The sequence below is a fragment of the Oryctolagus cuniculus genome, chromosome 18, assembly GCF_964237555.1.
Source record: "Oryctolagus cuniculus chromosome 18, mOryCun1.1, whole genome shotgun sequence".
Classification (NCBI taxonomy): domain Eukaryota; kingdom Metazoa; phylum Chordata; class Mammalia; order Lagomorpha; family Leporidae; genus Oryctolagus; species Oryctolagus cuniculus.
Genome location: NC_091449.1, coordinates 60,780,040 through 60,794,207, shown reverse-complemented (window position 1 = coordinate 60,794,207; position 14,168 = coordinate 60,780,040). Strand labels below are relative to the sequence as shown.

The 14,168-nt window shown below is 42.5% G+C and overlaps 1 protein-coding gene and 1 long non-coding RNA gene across 6 annotated transcripts in view; one reads left to right on the top strand and one right to left on the bottom strand.

Moving 5' to 3' along the window:
- WWOX (WW domain containing oxidoreductase) overlaps positions 1 to 14,168 on the bottom strand; it is a 1,022,922-nt gene that overhangs the window by 677,666 nt on the left and 331,088 nt on the right. For all 5 annotated transcript variants that reach the window (XM_070062786.1, XM_051847311.2, XM_051847312.2 and 2 more), the window contains 2 exons: positions 13,979 to 14,164; positions 8,328 to 8,592 (listed from right to left, as the gene is read on the bottom strand). In XM_070062786.1, the coding sequence (XP_069918887.1) occupies positions 8,328 to 8,592; positions 13,979 to 14,164 (451 nt within the window). The remainder of the gene's footprint in view (positions 1 to 8,327; positions 8,593 to 13,978; positions 14,165 to 14,168) is intronic.
- LOC103348528 (uncharacterized) overlaps positions 10,636 to 14,168 on the top strand; it is a 44,064-nt gene continuing 40,531 nt past the window's right edge. The window contains exons 1-2 of the long non-coding RNA XR_001793465.3: positions 10,636 to 11,026; positions 11,196 to 11,529. This is a non-coding gene — a long non-coding RNA (uncharacterized lncRNA). The remainder of the gene's footprint in view (positions 11,027 to 11,195; positions 11,530 to 14,168) is intronic.

Here is a 14,168-nt window from a genome sequence, read left to right as displayed (position 1 = left end):
AGCAAGTCTGTGTTGGTCTGCCTTTATTTCCTTTAAAATTAAAGTGTCCTGTTACCCATGGGATAGCTGATTTTAGTTAACTGACTCATTATACAGATGAGAAAACTGAGGTCAGAGAAGATAAGTGACTTGCTCAGACATACTACTGTTTAATTAGAACAAACTTTAAAATTCCATTAAATCAAACAAGAGACAAACAAGCAGGCCTATGAGCATGGCACCTGGCGTGGGAACTCAGATCAAGTATTCTTTTATCTTAGTGTAATGAGAAAGGGAAGAGGGTCAGTTTCTGAACAATCCGAGTTGCAGTCTTCTTTTTTTTTTCACTGGAAAAACAGCACCTTACACCTCAAGGGGAAAAGTCAACATGTCCAGTGAGCTACGTGCAAATCAGCATTCCTAGAAGAGACATTCCAGAAACATCCTCCTGGGGCAACACACACTCCTGGCACCCGCTCAATCACACCAACCTCCACTATCTGAACCGCTCTGTGGCCAAGACTCACTGGAAAGAAGTACGAAATTGGAGAAAAGGAAACTGCAAAGGGGGAGGATCAAAGAAGGCAGCACTCGCTGAAAAAGACAAGGAATGAAAGAGCCAGGGAGAGCGTTCTTGAGAGGCAGCACATTACCAATATGCCAGCGGGAACATAGAAGAAAGGGAACAGGGAGATAAAACCAGGGGACTTTCAAATCTGGGCTAAATGTTCATTAAATAATTTGTCACACACATTAAGGCCAGATAGTCACTTTTCCCCCTCTCGGGCGCTCATTCAGGAACAAAGGCCTAGGCAGACTGAAAAAGCTATACAGCAAGGAAGGAAAAATAAAGCCTCTATCATAAGGCCAGCCATATTTGCCTCCTGTTTTTTAACAAGAAAGCGACCAATGCTCCCGCAAAGCTAAGGTATGTTGGTGACTGCAAGGCAAGCAGCTGAGAAGGCTTCAAACATGCACCAGCGAAGACCATCTAGTGCAACTTATGGTCCTGTAATCTGCCTCGTGGCTTTCTTAGGCTCGTCAAGATGCCACTTTTATACTGCGTATTCACGGGTCTTCCAAGACGCGAAGCCCTCAGCGAGAGACCAGGCATCCCTTATACGAGGAACTTCAGAAAATTCATGGCATGTGGAATGCAAGGTCTGGGCTCATTTGGTACAAAAATGATTTTTGAAATTCATACTTTATTTTTCATTATACATGTTTCTCATGTATTATACTTTTATACAAAAATCAACTCACATTTTTAGTTGTATTTTTTTTTCACAAAATTTGTGAAGTTTTCTCACAAATGCAATGGGAAGAGAAGCAATCTTTTCCTCAAGAAATAAGCTAGACACAGAAAGGTGAATCCTATATAATCTCACTTAGACAGAATCTTAAAAAACTGAGCTCGCAGAAACAGAGTAAGCTGGTACCTTCCAGGGCAGTGAAGGCAAAGATTTTGGTTAAAGGGCTCCCAGTTTCAGTTGGACAGGAAAAGTAAGTTCTAGAGAGCTGCTGTACAATGCAGTGAATACACTTAATAATAATGTATTCTGTACCTGCAGAGTGCACAGAGAATAGATCTTACATGCTCTCACCACACACAAGAAAGATAAACACATCGAGGGGCGGTTATAGTCATGAGACAAATTATCATAATCATTTTACAAAACACACGTACATCAAAATATCACAGTCTGTTTTGTAAATATATATAGTTTTTCCTAGGGAAAAATGTTAATGTTGTTAACCATGCTGTGCGACTATCTAGCCTGTTCTGAATGCCAAACATTCATGCTCTTTGATTCTCATCACAAGCCTGTAACAATACCAGTCAAGGCCATAAGTGTCTGGCTCATTACCAGTGCTACAAGTTCATGTTGACTTGTAAGCCTCAACATGGGCCCTCGATGTAGGTCAGGCATCCCCACTTCACACAACCATCTCAATCAGGCTGTGAAGCTGGTCCAAAAATTCAGACATGAGGGAGCCAGGGTTTGGTCTCTGAGCTGCCCAGCCCGGCAGCTTCTCCCAGCTCTCTGACCCTTGGCCACTCTGTTCTTACTTAATCTCCCTCCATAACACACTTCTGGAGAGATTCCTACAATGGCACATGACCAGGAGTCTGGCGTCTAGGGTTCTGGTCCAGCTTCCCCAGGTGCTGGCCGGCCAACTGGCCTCGGCATTTCTTCACTTACACATCCTGACCTGCAGACTCAGAGACTAAGCATAAGGAATATATTAACGACCACAAGTTCTTAAGTACCTGAGTTTTTTCACTTATTCCTTTACAAGTAAGTATTCACCGGGCAATTACTGAAGGGACCTAGGAGACAGACATTGAGTATACAACCACAGAAATTGCATTATCAATTACAGTTTTTGTCAAAAGTGATGAGGCAGAAATTCCGGGACCCTTCATTCATTCAGCACACACTTACGGAGAGCCATCAGGGCTCAGACAGAATTCTAGGTCCTGGCTGCTATGAAAGCACGGAGCAGACAGCCTTGGTCCATCCTCAGAGACCAAAAAGGCTTCCTTGAGGGGTGAAGTCTGCACCAAGTCGGGAGGGATGAGCAGAAAGTAACCAAGAGAAGAGGAGGAGGGACGGGGCAGGAGAAGGGCGAGGAAGAGACGCCATGCTCCAGGCTGAGGAACAGCATGCTTCAACACCCCCCCACCCCCCGCCGAGGAAGCACAGAGCACGTTACACAGGGAGGGGCTTGAGGAGAGGCTGGTCGACTGGGTGGGGCCAGATAAAGCCAGGTGCTTTCCATTTAATTCTCACTCTCCCAGGCACTCCGTGAAATAGACTTTTGACACACAAGGGCATGATGTACACCCCTGCTCCAAAACCATCAGCCCCATCCCTTTCCTTGCCACCAGCACTGGATTCCCGCCCTGGAGGTTCAAAATGCACCCCTCAGCCCAGTGCCTTGCACCTAGATATGGACAAGCACTTAATCTTTGTGTGAGCTGAGGGCAAGATAGCTCAGGATGACAGTTCTGAGACAGAATCTTCTCCTTCAAAAAAGGAGGGAGACATGCATAGAGAAACCCTCCCATTCTGCTTTCAGATCTCATCATATAGGATGCAATAGTTGGCACAGCTGCAGCCATCTTGCAAGAAGGAGGGGAAAGCAAAGGCCATCACCAATGAACTGCACATAGGATATCAAAACACATCCATGACAGCAGTCTTCCAAAGGGCTTTTGAATATGTGACAAAAAACCAAGCTCTATCACTGCAACCACTTTCACGTGAGTGTTAATAACTTACGGCTCACAGTATCTGAATGAAGGTAGAAAATTAACCTCAGAAGGGTCAAATAACTTCAAAATTCTAACACTAAAATGAGGGGCAGGCCAGGAAGGAGAGCGGAGCTTAGTTTTGACTACAGACCTAATGATTCCAACCCCTGTGCTGTTTTCCAGCCTGCCATAGCTGCTGGCTTCTAGACTAAGTGAACACAGCAAACTTTAAACTGGGCCGAACTGGGAGATAACTGACAGAATTAACACTCATCCCATCCTGCAGAGTCAGGAGGACGTTGGGAACGGGGCGGGGGGGGGGGGGTGGTTCGAGCAAGGGAGAAGAGGAGCTGAGCCACTGGCCCTTCAGAGGAGCCAAGGCAGGAAAACTCAACGGTTCCGCAACCACAGACGGGGCCTGCAAGTCTGGTTTTTCAGCCTATCTGGACTGGCGAGAGCAAGCCAGGGAGCACATTCGACCCTCACTCAGAAGTCTCTAGATACTTAGATTAGTGGAGAATATGCTGAAATTTCCACTTGGAAAACTGCTATTTCCTCTTCCCAACATAACAAGACCCCTGCTACTCCCTCTTCCACACCGTATGTGACACGCCAATGTACCAATAAAGATTTAGACATCAGGTCTTGTCCTTGATGGTATCTGCAGTGTAGTCAGCTGCAGGTATTTAAAGCAGGAAAGGAGGAGAAATATTTTTCTAAAATACTAATTTCAAGAACAAATCAACATCTATTATCTCCTTCATTATGTGTTAAATCGTACAACTATAAATCACCCAGCAGTGGGTTAGTCAAGGGCAGAATTACCCGGCTTGGCTCTCCTGAAGGTCACAAGAATGACATCCTGTGCTTTTTCTGCTTCTAATTTATAACTTTGCAACTGGACCGGCATTGCAGGCCCATCCATTAGTGGGGTAGCTTGCACATCTGTGAAAACTCAGCACAATGGCAGGCTTTGACACAGCCACAGGAAACGCTACCCAATCGTTTCAGAAGTTCTGTACAGTTGAACCATTTTTTAATGCACAATGATTTGAAACTGCAGTGCCCTAAAACATCTGCTAAGCTCCTGCTACCCAAGCACATGATATTCTTTCTACTGTTACCTGCCAACACAAATATTTGGTTGCACAAAACACCCTAAGAGGCACGTGACAGTGCTCAGCTTCACATTTACAAATGGACCCACAAAGGGTTGGCTTGGACCAGAGCTGAGAGCTCATGTGGAAAAAAAAAAAAAGTGCAGGGCAAAGGGAGAGAGTGGAGTTAATTTCATTAAGGTGCTGTCAAAAAATTTTTTTAAAAGGAAACATAACCGTGCAAGTAGATGTATGTGGCAGGGATCTGGTGGTGTGTTTGACTTAGTAAATGGGCCTGGAAGAGATGGTGAAAATTTAAAGGCTAGTATGCCATGTTCTAGAACAATCTGTCTAAGCCCCTCTGTGATTTTCAACTGCAAAACAAAGATAATGATTCTCATACTTTGGAACTTTTGTGAAGAATAAATGAAAACACACCTGCTAAGGCATAAAAAAACCATGGTATATGACCTCAACTGGCACATTACGCTGGCTTGGGAACATGAGAAGAGCCTAATGGCATCGCCCAGAGTTAACAATCAAAAAGAGCCAAAATTGCCCTTGAAAACCACTCATCGTCTACAGCTTAGACACCATGCTTGGTTTTGCAAATTAAGTCTCAAGGAGTAGTAGGTATGCATAAATATATTATTTATACTAACATACAACACATATTAATGTATAAATATGAAAAATATAACTTGAGCATTTTAACTGCATAAAACAAAGCAGGAAAGATAGGAAAACAAACACACTTGCCTAATATACACACGATGAACCTCATTGTAAGCAAGCTCTCTGCAAACTTCAGTTTCTCTTAGGAAGTTTTGAGAGATGCTATTTGAAGAATACTGCATCTTTTTTGAACAAAATTAAAAACAACCCTATTTTTATGTTTACGCATTATTACTGGTTTATCTTAGATTGTATGGAACAGAGGAAAACACTTCTCTCCCAGGAACCCCTAAGACTCCTGTCCTGTCCTCTGACCTCAGGAGAGAGAGGGCAGCAGAGTCAGAATATCACCAGTAGAGGTCGCTGTGCTCAGAATTAATCCCTATGAGTTTCTCATTAGTGATTATTATACTGCAGGCGGCCAAAATGGAAAAATTAATTAATTTCAAAGTGATAATGCATTTACAGCAACAATTAGAAATGTATAACTGTAAAAGAGCAACATTTAAAAGACAGATTACATTTAATAAAGTTGCACAGAACATCCAATTGTAAAATTACTGATCTGCAACAATATTCCTTAAAGAGGCACTTAAAATAGCCTGACTCCATGAAGGGTGACCTAATTACTGTAACTAAAATCACCGTAGTCACAGCAAGTCACAGCAAATAAAAAAGGGACGTGAATATTAGAATACTGCTGTTTAATACTTAAGGGAGCAGCTACAACGGAGAGGAAAAGGCAGGGCTTCCAAGCACAGAGTTGGCTTGTATTTCTCATTCCCCTGACCTCACACAATGGAACATATACTCCAGCAGCATCCTCAGAGATGAAATGCAGAACTGGCTACAAAGCACAAAGGAAGCACCAGACAACTGGTGATGGGGAGACTGGGTACACACTCAGCCTCTGCAGCAGCATCTGGAACTTCAACCTGCATGGTGGATGGGAATGAGGACACAGCCTCATGGCTGGTGTCCAGAAATACATCCGCACTAAAATGGCAGTACTGTACCCTCTGTTCAGGAAACAAATGCCTCAGCATAATACAACCAATGCCAAGCCACATGGAGAAGACTTCGTGAGGCTGACATTTCCAATCATTGAAGTCTCTCCTGCTAGTGATATGGATTTATCACAGGCCTAAACTCACATACCCAGCTGAATTCTTTCCAAAACAGGGAGTTCTAAATGTTTATGACAGAGGGGTGATGGGCTGCAAGCTTGGCAGTTCAAAGTCTCCACTTTGCTTATTCATCATCTGAGTCACATAGAACCCTAACGGCTAAATAAATACCATCAAAAACCCAAATATAGACAGATATTATTTGAGGATTTTCCCAAGAATTTAAATTAGCTTTAAATTAGCTACATATTTCATAATCTTCCTCATCTTTATGCTCATCTGAAAAAGAAGTGCGTGTGTGACACATTACAGGCGCTGTTTTCCCATCGGAGGTTCACACCGTGGCGGCCAGGCACACAGGTTGGGGGCCTCCACCTTTCCACCTTTCCAGCAGCCCTTTCCCTGGGCCCTTGGGGCTGTGGACAGAGCCATCCACCCATCCTGTACGGCCCCACCAGACTCCCAGGAGATTGCTTTGGCCCTATTTGTTGCACCTACCAGCAGCAACTGCACTTTGGAGAATACTTTGTAAGACCAAGTTACCACAACGACAAAAATAACAGCCACTGTATCAAGGAATACTGCACACCCATTATCCAACAGGCATCGTGCTAGGCACATTATTCAACTGTGCTCTCTAATATGGCAGCAACTAAGCACATGCACCTATTTAAACTTAAATTAATTACAATGAAATAAAATATGAAATTCAGCTATGTAGTTGTATTAGCCATATTTCGAGAACTCAACAGTCATACGCAGCCAGTGGTTACCATGCTGGAGGACGAGATTACAACCACCATACACATTCTATACCCATTATGAACCAAGTTATGCCTGTTATTGCCAACTCTCCCATCAACCTGTAGCACTGTATTTTGGGTCAGCAGAACCTAAGAAAGAATACTCCACCCCCTCCCTACCATCCTAAGTGTGAGCAAGCCATCCAAAGCTATGTAAATGGCAAGGCCATGAGCTGAAAGCTATATCCCTCCTACCATACAAACTGAAAAACCTAAGAGAGTGTCTGAAATAATCAACCTCCAAGAAATCCTTGTGCAGAGCCCACTGTTAGGAAATCATCAGCAGTGACAGGAAATTTCAGAAAACCTACATTTCCCTCAGCTACTTTCTAGATATCAAGCCCAGCTGGCCGTGTGGAGAACCATTCACCATAATCTCCCTCAGGTCTTAAGTAGTCACTTCTGAGACTATGCCTGTGGACTATGTGTAAGAACCACTTGAGTTATTAAAATAAAAGATGTACTTACTTGTAAGATCTTTGTAAGCAGGTCACAGATTTTGTAGACTCCAAAGTTGCTCACAAACATGATGGTGCTCAGTGGGAGGGTGTGAATACAGGAGAACAGACTGCTCAGACTCTGAGATCACCCAGAAGATGGTGGTTTGACTTGCACTACTGGTAAAAGCTAACCATCTGTTTGGGGCAAATGTGGAGTCGATGTCGAGTCTGGGCAACTAGAATATTGATGTCCACTAATAAGCAAACATTTTTAATGACCTGTGGTTGAAAACAGTTAACTTAGCAAATACACTGTATATGGTGTATCTCTCTCATCCAAACTGCTTCCTTCTACAATGCTTTCATGGACAAAGTTTCTGGATGTGGCAGGAAAATGACCATCAGAAAAGCAAAAATTTCACAACCACGTTCGTGAATACATCCAAACCTAGACACGACAATGGAGCACCCTTCTAGCCCATGGAGGATTCTCAAGCTAAGATTTATACCCAGTGAAAGAAGAATTTAGAACATTAATCCAGACTCTAAACAAAAACAAAAGAATCACATGTACTGATAACCCAACAGTCACAGATCATCTACTAACACAAAACACAGTTTTCAAGTACTATGCCCCCAAAAATTGGTGTTCAGAGTCTCTGAATCAAATATATATAGATAATTGTATTCAAAGAAAACAAACCATCACTTCCATCAACATACTTGGCCATTCTTAACACGATATGGAAAACCCCATCTTCCAAGACTCCCTTAGAGAAACAGATTTAATTTAAAGTCAGTGGCTTTCATAGGCCTGGCGATGTCATTATCAAGACCAAAGTCACCACAACAGGAAATAAGAGAACAAAAAAGGTGCTCACATGTAGATCCCTCAAGGATGCTTTCTGAGAGGCATTCAGAAGATGTCTGCACCCAAGTTTACTTACCATAGACTTGGTGAAGGGCCGTGCCAAGGTGAACAGCAGTGTGTACACCCACCAGCCGCGATGGATGGAGGAGTACATCATGTTCCCAGGATGCACCGCATTCGACGTGACACCTCGAGGGGAGAGGCGGCGGTGTAGCTCATTGGAGAACAGAATGTTGCAGAGTTTGGATCTGTTGTACGCCAGCATGGCCCAATAGTCATTTTTTGATGGAGAAAGGCGGCTAAAGTCAAGTTTTCCTGAGGAATCATTAATATCTGTAAACCTAAAATACGGGAAATACAACAATCAAGCTGTAATTCTCATATTGTCTTTTATTGTTATGAGAAAGCTGAAGAAACTAGGCAGACTAGCAAAAACCTCAATCATGCATACAGCCAGTCTGCCTTAAAAATAGTCAGTGGTGATTTAACAGTACAACTAATTGGAAAGAAAGACAAACTCAGTAAATGTCCCCCATTCATGAACATCATGGTCATGGCACATGCAGATCCCTCCCTACCCCCAAGACATATTTTTCAACAGGAAGTTTGAGGATAATTATATTAAATGGAAAAGCATCTTCAATGAAGTGCTGCTGCTTTTGGAAACAGAACAATATCACATTCCTAACCTTTGGCGGGGCTTTCCTGCATTATTTTAGCCAATGCTCCAGTTCTGTGTATTTTCATTTCAGCATCCAAGTAAATATAGATGAGCATTGCTGCCTCCAAGACTCTTTTCCAGATTAAAAATTAATGATTATAAAGGGGTTATAACCTTGGTGAGGTGCCATCAATAGTGTTATACATTTAACAGATAAATGTAAACAAAGCCAAAATGAGTTCTGGCAGAGCCTAATGTTTTTAAGTACACCCATGGCAGGGGTGCTCGCAAATCAAAGTAACTGGTTGATGTTTTATAATTGGGTCTGACAAAGTCGTTAAACACCAGCTGTTTGTTTCCTTTCTTTTCTTTCTCTGCCTTCCTTAAAAAAAAAAACAAAAAAAACATGGTAGTAACTATCCTAAAAATTAAAAATAACTGGATCAAGATGAAGGAATTTTGTAGATGGTCTCATCTTTGTTTGAAAAGACGTTGTATTTTGCTTCATTAAATTAACTCTGGACACTAGATAATAAGGAAGCATAATGCGAGCATGCTAGAAAACAGCTATGGAAAACAAAGTAAATGGTAAAATGAAAATTGTAGAATAATCCTGTTGTTCCTTAATTTGAGCAATTCACACTGGGCTAAAACCAAGAAAACACGGCAGGGGCAGAAGTCCATGTTTTAATGGAAATTAAATATCCCCTGTACAGGACTCAGTGACATCCAATTTCTAGTGTTAAATGACATTGCTGCTTTAAAGTCATCAACAAAGCCGATGGCCAGAGAAGTCATCAAGGATATGGCAATGAGACCCTCAAACTAATCGTTGGCTGACTGTTTCCAAGTCTCTAAACCACAGGAAGAGCCTGGACTTTCAAGCTTAATTGTCTAAGGCAGTAGAACTTGGTGGGAAATTTGAAAATTTATGGGTGCATTTTTCTAGTCAAAATAATGATTGCCAGCAGGAGCTGGGGATGGTAAACATCCTACAATGCAGCTGGGTCCTGTTCAGTGAAGACTGCCCCAATGGACATTCTCATAGATGAAAACCCTGCATGTAATTATCTGAGCACACAGAGTCTAATTGTGTTTTACATATGAACACAGCTTTGACATCCACTGAATTTCCGGAGGAAATGAAGACTGAACGCACTTTCATACTGGGCGGGGCTAGCTTGGAGGGTGAGGCTTGGCTCAATGCTGGTGGCACTAGAGTGTGCAGTACCACGCACCTGTTAACACCTGTATTTGTGTGTGTCCCACTCCAGGTGATTTATGCATGGATTAGGCACACAATTATCTTTCCTGCAGCACTGCCCGAGCATTTCCATGTGCAAACATGTGCTATTTTCTTTCACATTTGTTTTTCCTTTATACTATAGTCAACCTATTGCACTGGATTAAAAAGACATTTGTGCAGGGAACTCATTATTTCTCAACAATATTTCAAAATACTAATAAGGTGTTATGAAAACAGTTGTCGCTGAAGGGGGCTATTGGAATGAGAACTCGTGACTCGTAAACTCTACCTACTCAGGGTAGAAAAGAACTCCAAGGACTTTCACAATATCTGAGAAGCATGGGATAAATACAACTAAGATCCTCTGCTTCCACCCTCTGTTCCTCTTTATCTGCTGCTGGAAACCCATTCGTGGCATGTATGGTTAGCTCAACCTAGCCCAGGAGCCATTTCTTCCAGGAAGCTCTCCCCAACTAACCATCCCATATTCAAAGGTCCCAAGGACTTCCTAGGGGGTGGGAGGGGATAAAGTCAAAGAAGCCTGGCAGCACAGATGGAATGATCTGTTTCCATGGAAACAAGTATCCACTCTCTGGGACCCAGGCTGTGATATCATTCCCAGTATCCAATGACCTGCTGCCCCCAAGACCAGCAGCACAACAACGTACGCCATGTTTGTGTTTTGTCTTACACTGGTGTCTCTATTGCTACCACACCAGACTGCACATCATTTCCTCGTCTGGTTCCAATACTAGAGTATGACGCTTCAGAAAGCAGAGACAGCACGAGTTGTGCGTGCTGACTAGCACAGTGCCAGGCACAGAGGAGGAACTACATATGGGATTAGAGAACTGAAGCTGTATCCTCGGTATGGAATTACACACCAAGGGCTAAGTTGCCCTTATTACAAAAAGCCTTGTTTTAAGTTATGCTTTAAAGACATATTTGCTACCTGAATGGAATTCTCTATATTCTTCATTAATATTTTCATGTGCACTTACTAGTGTTAAAATGAGTTCCCTGCTTTCATTTTTAAGGATGATGCAGAATGATTTCATGCCTGAGAGACATGGGGTAGACTGAACTTCTAGGAGAGGACTCACTTCTTCCTAGTCCTAATCTATAAACAAGACTGAAGAAAAAAAAAAGGTGAGAAATTAGATGGAACCAGGTTACAGAAGGCTGTTAAGATGGAAAAGTACTAGCTGCAAACCACCTGGCCCCTCCTCTGCCAAGAGCCCTCCCCAAGGAGCAGAGCCCTCTGCCTAGGCAGAAAACCCAGGCAGGGACTTTCTGAAAAACTAATGTGTTCACCTTGAAGCTCAGGCCGCAGGAACACAACTCTTCAAAGGCTGCTCTTCTATTTTCCAGGTAAGACACTGACAAAGCCAAATAACAATTTCAATAGAATTAGCCCTTAATTAGCATGCCGGCTCTGGATGCTGACATTTGGTTATTGAGGAGACTCCTGTCTTGTATTTCTACATATTCTGCCCTTTCATTTCTCTGAGGATTTTTTTAAATTCACTAACTAAGCTAATTCAGCTGGATTATATGTAGACAAAAGCTAGTATGTTCAAGGAATAACACTAAAATTTGTGTCAGAAACTGTGTGTGTGTGTGTGTTTGTGTGTAGTGTGATTGCGCAGTACGACTGTGTGTGGGGTTATGTGACTGTGTATGTGCAGCTGCACATGTGGGTTGCAATGTGGCACCCAACACAGCTGCAGCCAGCACTCCGCTATTTTCATTATTATCCGAACACAATGCACAGTAAGAAAGTCGAGTTTCCACTTCCATGTGATGTGTTTTAGGTATGCAGGGATACAATTCACTCGCTCAGGCTCCAGATAAGTAACTAAAACACAGTGAAGACATGGGAAGCTAATAAATGTTTTGCCTCGGGCAGTCTAGTACAGTATTTTCTGCAAACATAGGACTTTATTTTTCCCCTAACAGGGAGTCTTGACTCCAATGAAGAGATTCTGCGAAGGTTTATGGAGGTAATTAGATATCAACACTTGCATTTTACACCCTCATTTAAGGCTCTGGGTCCTTGAGAAGTGAGCAAGTGCTTTCTCACACTGCCTGTGAACCAAGGATCCACGCTTGTTCCCCGGTGCCCAGGGCCGATGTGCAACTGCCAACAAGCAAGCAAGCCTGGGGGAATTAGCATTTGGTAATAATACCATTTAATAGCGTGTAAGGGATAACTGGAGAGCACACAACCATCATTCCCTCACCAGCCAGGAGTGGGCTGGACAACACATTCCAGGAAGGCCTTGTCTATAAAGTAAATGTGATCTAATTTCAGGAGGCCAAGGCCCTTCCCTTCCAAATTCATCTTTTAAATGAAATTCAGATTCAGATCTCCAAGGTAGGCACAAATTACACTGTCGTTCAAGAGAGAACAAAGACGTCACATGAAATACCATTTGAGATACAGATTTACAAAGAGAAGCCAGCAGCTGACAATTCGACATAATCTCCCATTAAATACCAGCTCATTTAAACGTATCCCGTGGTGCCCTCCACATCTGGCAAACGATTGGGGCTGGCAGATTTATTTCCAGAGCTCTCTCTCCTGCCTGCCCCCACGGTAGCCTCCCTCGATCCTGAACAGGGCCACTCCACTTTCTTTCACAAACCTGGTGTGATTTGCAAAGATAAGGCTGTCCAGATTTTGTTACCACCTAATTACTAGATGTTTCATGTCTTTTAACACGGGGGAGGATTATTACTGGCATTTTCCTTTCATTTCAGCCGTCATAAATTTAAAATGGTAAAAGTAAATCTATCTGCAATGTGTCACTTATACCATAAGCCCCTGTGTTTGGGAGTGATAAAGGGTTCAAGCTAACCCTTGGCTGGTCTCTCTCTTCCAAGTCCCAGGGGTTACATTTTATGGAAGTATGATTAAAAAAATAAGCTCCATTCTGGGTCACTAAAACATTTCAGGACTTAAGATGGAGAAGGGGGAAAAAATAGGCCTTTGCACATTATTTTTTCCCAACTACTCTAAGTACAGAATCGCCCCACATCACCCTCACACCAAGAAGATGGGAAAGAGAAATCTCCCTAACTACTACTAAATCCAGCCTCACCCAGCAAGCCCTTTGTATTTTCTGAGCACTACTCTTTAGACAAATTCTTGTTTATGCAACTCTAGAAACAAATATGCTGAAAATACGATGAAATTTTCAAATGTCTTTTAAGTCAATTGAATATTCTCCTAATGGTAATAGAAAAGAAGTGCCATCTGATGTTTTAATTGAAATTTTAACCAAAAAAGGCATGGCCAGATTTCTAATATGTTCTAACTACAGTACTTCCCTTTCTACAATTACACAGCTAATGTCTGCATTGAATTCCCTAATTTCTCATTATAAAACAATTGGATTTCATCTCACAGTCTTTAATTGCATTGTTTCTACTGCTAGAATAACTGCACATTCTTCTTGGTAAGATGTTGAAGTTGTTGAATTACAAATCAATAAAGGTCATGCCATTCAGATTTAATCAATTATTATTCCATCTCTATGCAAAATCAATGAGGAGCTTGAAGCATAGTTGTAAAAACAATCTACATTGCTATAGACAGACCTCTCAAACAATTCCCCACAATCTCTCTCTTTCTCTCTCTCACACACACACACATACACACACACACACCCCTAGAAAAATTAAGTAAACAAGGCTGTGTATATACACACTTCTCAGAGTAGGATGAATCATAATTATTTTCAGAAAGAGACCCTTGGGGGAATATTGGCTGTTGCAAGGAAAGGGACAAGCAATAAAAAATCAAATCTGAACCCACCGATGAGACTCAGAGGACACCACAACAACGCGGGCAGGGGCCGAACGGCACAAAACATCTTGAAGCAGCTGGACAAGGTAGAAGTGCCCCAGGTGATTCACTTGGAAGGTGGTTTCCAGGCCATCCTTTGTGAGGCTCCAGGGCAGAGCAAAAGCTGCTGCGTTGCACACAAGCACATGAAGAGATCTGA